Source organism: Passer domesticus, chromosome Z (assembly GCF_036417665.1).
Source record: "Passer domesticus isolate bPasDom1 chromosome Z, bPasDom1.hap1, whole genome shotgun sequence".
Lineage (NCBI taxonomy): Eukaryota > Metazoa > Chordata > Aves > Passeriformes > Passeridae > Passer > Passer domesticus.
In genome coordinates, this window is record NC_087512.1 from 74,432,772 (window position 1) to 74,438,412 (window position 5,641).

Below are 5,641 nucleotides of genomic sequence, written 5' to 3' on the forward strand. Positions count from 1 at the left end.
TTGGTGCTGGCCTTCCAACCACTCACTGTCCACTCACATTTTCACCAACACTGCCCCAGGAACCTAACTGTGAAATCCACTCACCATTCCCCGCATCAATCACGTACCTCAGGGTCATCCGTGTAGTCAAACATCCTAAAAATAACCCTTGGCATCGGGTACACGGAATCCTCAGTGTGAGGTGGGGGTGTGAAGGGAGGCAGATTGTGTTGCAGTGCCTCACAGAGAACGCTGTCAAAAGCCAAGTAGGGCCTCAGGATATGCCGCTCTTGCCAACGGTCTTTTTTCAATTTCTGAATCTGAGACCAAAGGCAGTCTAAATACTGAAGGGAAAGGTGAGAAACATTAGATCTGCTGAATCTCTGAACAAAAAGGGCCGTTTCCTAAACTATCTGCAATGTATACATTCCATACTACATCCAGAAAAAAACCCAAAGTTTCTTAAACTGCTGATTCAGTAAACCAACAAATAATTTAAGAACTCTAAGTGCCAGAACTATTCCTAAATCCACACAGTTTTGTGTCAGTAAAATTTAACTCCTGGCAATTTTTTAAACATCAACAGGCACCTCAGAAGCCCCAGAGAAACTACAGCAGTGAACAGTCACTGCTCTTTGGAGGTATTAAAAGTCCTAATATCCCAGTATGCTCACCGTTTCACCAAAAAAGTCCTTTTAACATGAAGCACTGTAACGTGCAGTTCAAAATCAAACATTACAATTTACTTAATAAACTTTTCCTCAGAGGCTTGCAGCAAACAAAGAATCCCCTCCTTCTGACTCAACACAGCCTCTTATTTTGGCCCAATAATTGGAAAAGAACTCCCCACAAAGAATTTGCTGGAATCAATGGCAAACAACAGACAAATCAAAGCATTCATACTCTTAGAGATGCCTTCTAATTTCACGATATAAGAACACCTTAGTAAAAAATTATTTTCCCAGCTTTCTAAAGGAATGAAGTGTAAAGTCTAGTCACCTCTTCTTGTGGATGCGGTTTATCAGCAGTCCACACTTGCAGCATGGGTACATGAATCTTCTGGCGGCGCCTGTTTAAACAGGAGAGAAAACCTGGCTTTTAACAGACTAATTTAGGGCAGCAGCTTTGTTTTTATTGTGAGTGTGCTACTATTTGTTCTCTTCAGCTGATGAATTCTACAGTGGATAAAAACCAGGTTTGTGATACTTAAAATATCTCCATTATAGTACCTTGAAGCTCCTAGAGAGAAAGCAAAGACACTGAAGTAATGCAACAATCTATCTGTATTAATAGCACACTTACAAGTCCAGCTGCTTCAGCATGAGCAGAACAAGACCTTAAACATATCCTAGAACTAGACAAAACCATAAAACTTTTCAATTCAAAAAAACTCTTCACCTGCTGCATTTTTAGGGCTTTGTTCCCCCCACTAAATGGTTCCCAGCTAAAGCTTTAGAATACTTTAAAGTGAGCAATAATCAACAATATTACTTTACACTAAAATATATATCGAAGAGAGTGTTTCTAACCAGTTACAACTTACTTCAGATAACTTTCTGCCTGAGACAGGAGACGATCCATTTCGGCGTCCTTCTTCTCATATAACTCCTTTCCAACCCAAGGCAAAGATGACAGAAATGCGAACATATACCAGTCACATCGCACCTACAGGAAGGCAATATACCAAAACCTGAGTAAAAACCAGTAAGCTCCAGCAGATTTTGTAAACACACATTTTAATTTAAAACATCAGCAAATTCTTTTGGGGGAATGTAAAGACCAGCAGCTGCAGATTGGATAGGCAAGGCATGAGAGAAAATATTCATGCTTGAAAACTATAATTTTTCACTTGAACTGTGTTAGGCAGACTTAAAAAATGGAATAAATGGCATCACTTTCAAAGTTCTCCTGGATATTGTCAGTACAGCAGAAGAGCTAGGCACACTCTGCAATTGCCAGAGTGAGGTAAAATAAATTCAATTCAGCCACTTCACCATAAAGGACTATACTTTCTTACTGTACACATATTTCCCAATTGCCACAGGCTCCTTTTACTAATGCTCAGGAAACTGTATGCGCCAACTTCTTTAGGTTGCTCTCCCTAAAACCCCCCTCTAAGCATAAGGACAGAACAGTACAGACAGATTGTGAAACAGGCCCAGGGAGCCTAGAGATCTTTTGCTTACCTGGGGTACGTCCTCCTCCTGTGTCACACTCACAAAGTTCTCAAACATAGCTACCATTGAAGGTGCAGCTATTACATGGCAATTCACGAGATCGGACAGAAAACGTACCTAAAGAGGAGAAAAAAAAATGTTCTAAATGAACAGTTTTTAAACTGGCTGCACAAGAGCAAACATTAATGAAATAATTAAAACAAACCACTAATAGACGTATAATACTCATTCAGTACCACAAAGGCTGTGCACACTGCACAGACTCGCCTTTCAATGACAAGCATCATAGGTGCTTCCCAATATATTGTTCATTATAATGTCCTTAATCCCTTCCACTACAACAACATCGTAAGGATAATATTTCTAATTAAGGAACGGGAAACATACAAACTGATACAACAGAAGAAAACCCTTGTACTTGTCCCTATTCTATACAGTATCAGATAACAAAAATAACAGGTTCTAGCAATTAGATCTTATTAGCAAGTGTCCTACAGTTGACTGAACATCAGTCTCTTGACTAGAATCTTAATTTTCATCAGCGGCATTTAGAAAAAGGCAGGGAACTTGGCAGTGGGCTTCTAAATCAGAAACAGCTTAAGTTCTAATACCTTACAGCAGACAAAATCTCTAAGAAGTGAGGATGGAGCAAATGGTTTCAAAGACAGGCAGCTCTTAAAACTGACTGCTTGATCTTTACCCCTTATCAGCAGAATGAAACCAGCCATCAAAAATAGCTTTTACGAGCTACAGTGTTCATTTTCTTTTCAATTTTTTTCCCATGGGAGCCACAAAATTGTCATGTACCTCTGAATACAAGAAAGTGCATTGACTTTTTTTGAAATCTTTTACATCTGACTGAAGAACAAGGAGCAAAATGCACCCCTGTTTAACACACATTTAATTTTTTACTGTAAAAAAAAATACTGCTGGAAGTAAATTGTGCAAATGTAATATGACTCCACATCCCTGAAAAAGAAAGTACTTCTCACATAACACACATTTCCTCTTGGAATATTTAGTGCACTGCACATTGATGGCAAAAGACATTGAAATACACATTGCAAGGTCCAGCTCTTCTGTAATAAAAAGGTGAAAGGAGGAAAAAAAAAAGACATGAAACAAATATATAAATAGAACCCCACTTACTAAATGCACAGCTTCATTATACATGTTGACTTTCAGACATTCTTTAAGCTGACGAATCATGGCTTCTACAAATTCTCCGCCAAAATTGTAGTTCCTGGCATTCAGCAAGCCCACCAATGTCGTGTAAACAGTAAGCTTTTCTGGTAGCAGACGTGCACTGACAGAAAAAAAAAATACTGGGTTAGTTGTTTATTCATCATGTGCCAATTGGCCACCGCACAGTACCTTAGAATCTGCCTGTTGTAAGTCAAACTTGCCTCATAAGGAAATCAGAAAAGACAGCTGCTATCACTTTCTAGCACTAAAATATGTGCTTTCCATTTATATTTAATTGCTGAGCATACCGGAGGGTTGGACAAATAATACTAGAGAAAGAATTTATTACAATAATGCAAAAAGTTGTTTTAAGTTCACACTTAATAAGTAATGTTATTACACAGCATAGGGAAGGCCAGGTGCTACTGTAAAAAAGGAATTTACCTCTACCATTTTTGTACGCATGTAAGCATACTATAAGCAGCGTCTATCTGCTGCCGGGGAAGGAAGCACACCACTTGCCCTTTAATAAGAGTACTGCTACAAAATAGAGTTTAAGTATCTGCAAAACCTTAGCATAGGCTATATAGTCTGCACCACACCCTTCCTTCGGACTTCCTTACCTCCTACGACAGACCCTGCACAACCCCTCCCTCAACACCACTCAGCGACCCTGCCACGGCACCTCTGCTCCTGCACTTTGTGAGGGAGAGGAAGGAGGGCTGGCAGCCACCAGAGTGCCTGGTTTCTGCTCCTCACGTTCCCAGCTCCTCCCCCCTAGCAAATGGGCTTACAAAGGCACGAGCACATGACTACCAGGGAAGAGAACTCTGCGAGAAAACATCGCAGATAGCACAGGTAGCTGTTAGCAGCCGCTCTGGTAGTCATAAGCATTTAATGTGAACCAGGATTTTGCCCGGAATTGCTGTGTTCCCACAGCTACTGCAGACCAGTTCTAACGTTTCATCTACCTGCTTTATACACATTTCAAGCACATCCCACATTCCCAGACTTTCTCAATACGTACACAGTACACAGTATTCTTAGTATCTTGCTTTTGTAATTTGGCAGATCAGCTTCCAAAACACCAGCTAGGCCCTCCAGGTTGCTCTCCAAAGATGAATTACTCTAAAATGAAAAAAAAAAAAAAAAAAGTTTCATCAACCAAGCCAAACGAACCAATCCAACTCTCACATGTAAGACAGTGAAGCTGGACAAGAGCATACTTTCACGTCGCCTCATTTTTCAGGGCAACAATTCTGTTCCATCAGCAGCAAGGAGCTGTTCTCCCTTGCCTAAGAGCTGCACCCGACCGCCAAGCTCCCTTGCTAGGAACTTCGGCGTTCCCCAGGGATGCAAGATCTAACGTCACCTCAGGAGCATCCCGGTAGCGCGGCCGAGCATTGGTTAACGACCCAGCCCGAATGAAAACACCTTGTTTTTCAGAACATCATCATCTTTTGTTCTGCCACCCCCCCCTCCTCCATCAGCCCCATTGTCGGGACAGGAAACTTTATGCCGCGGGAGGACCAGTTAATTTTTTCACACCCTTCGCAGGCCAGAACCATCAGCACCATCTTTACATACAATAGTAGCCATTCCCTGGCCGTTTATGGGCGACTGGGAGGCACTGCGCTTCGATTTAAGCACTTAACGGCCACAGCACGTGGCTTAGCAAAAAAACCCACAAAACCAAAAAAACGGCAACTTTTTATCCAGCTCAAAAAATAATTTTTTTTTTTTGAGGGTCGCTTTTACAGACGAAGTGCTCCCACCACCCCACGCACGGGAAGGAGAGAGGGCGAAAGGAAACAAGGTTTTAACTCTCCCGAGCCGCCGGCCCGCCTACCTTCTCTCCCACCCTGCAGATGAGCGACTCCAGCCTCTCCTCGATCTCCGACGGCTCGGACGTCCTCCGCCTCTTGTGGGGCTGCCCTGCTCCAACAACACACCGAGCACAGCGTTACGGACGCCGCAGAAACCCTGCCGCTGGCTCCATCCCGCCGCCGCTCCAGCCCGCCCAATCCACCCTCCCCGCCGGGCCACCTCGGGGGGGACGCGGGGCTCACCATCGCTGTCGTCGCTGTGCCGCCGCCGCGACATGGCAAGGAGCAGCCGGGAGGAGCGGTGAGGAGCGGAGCGGAGCGCTGAAGAGCGGTTCGGAGCGGTCCGGAGCTCCGAGAAGCACTGGGCCGAGGCACCTCGCGCGGGCCGAGAAAACGCTCCGCTTCCCCGCCCCCGGCCGCGCTGTTTCCGGGGCGGGCCCGGCCTCTCCCGCCCACTTTCCTGAGGAACCCGAG

General features: G+C 43.9%; 1 protein-coding gene across 2 annotated transcripts in view; it reads right to left on the reverse strand.

Annotated features, from left to right (window-relative positions):
• NCBP1 (nuclear cap binding protein subunit 1) overlaps positions 1-5,543 on the reverse strand; it is a 28,789-nt gene extending 23,246 nt beyond the window's left edge. The window contains exons 1-8 of one of the 2 annotated variants that reach the window (XM_064405198.1): positions 5,411-5,543; positions 5,191-5,276; positions 4,369-4,469; positions 3,306-3,462; positions 2,166-2,273; positions 1,523-1,644; positions 979-1,048; positions 108-323 (exon numbers count right to left, since the gene is read on the reverse strand). In XM_064405198.1, the coding sequence (XP_064261268.1) occupies positions 108-323; positions 979-1,048; positions 1,523-1,644; positions 2,166-2,273; positions 3,306-3,462; positions 4,369-4,469; positions 5,191-5,276; positions 5,411-5,444 (894 nt within the window). In that variant the 5' untranslated portion in view covers positions 5,445-5,543. Of the gene's footprint in view, positions 1-107; positions 324-978; positions 1,049-1,522; positions 1,645-2,165; positions 2,274-3,305; positions 3,463-4,368; positions 4,470-4,928; positions 4,956-5,190; positions 5,277-5,410 lie in introns of those variants that run through there. The other variant, XM_064405197.1, reaches the window with a different exon arrangement.
• Positions 5,544-5,641: the final 98 nt, after the last annotated feature.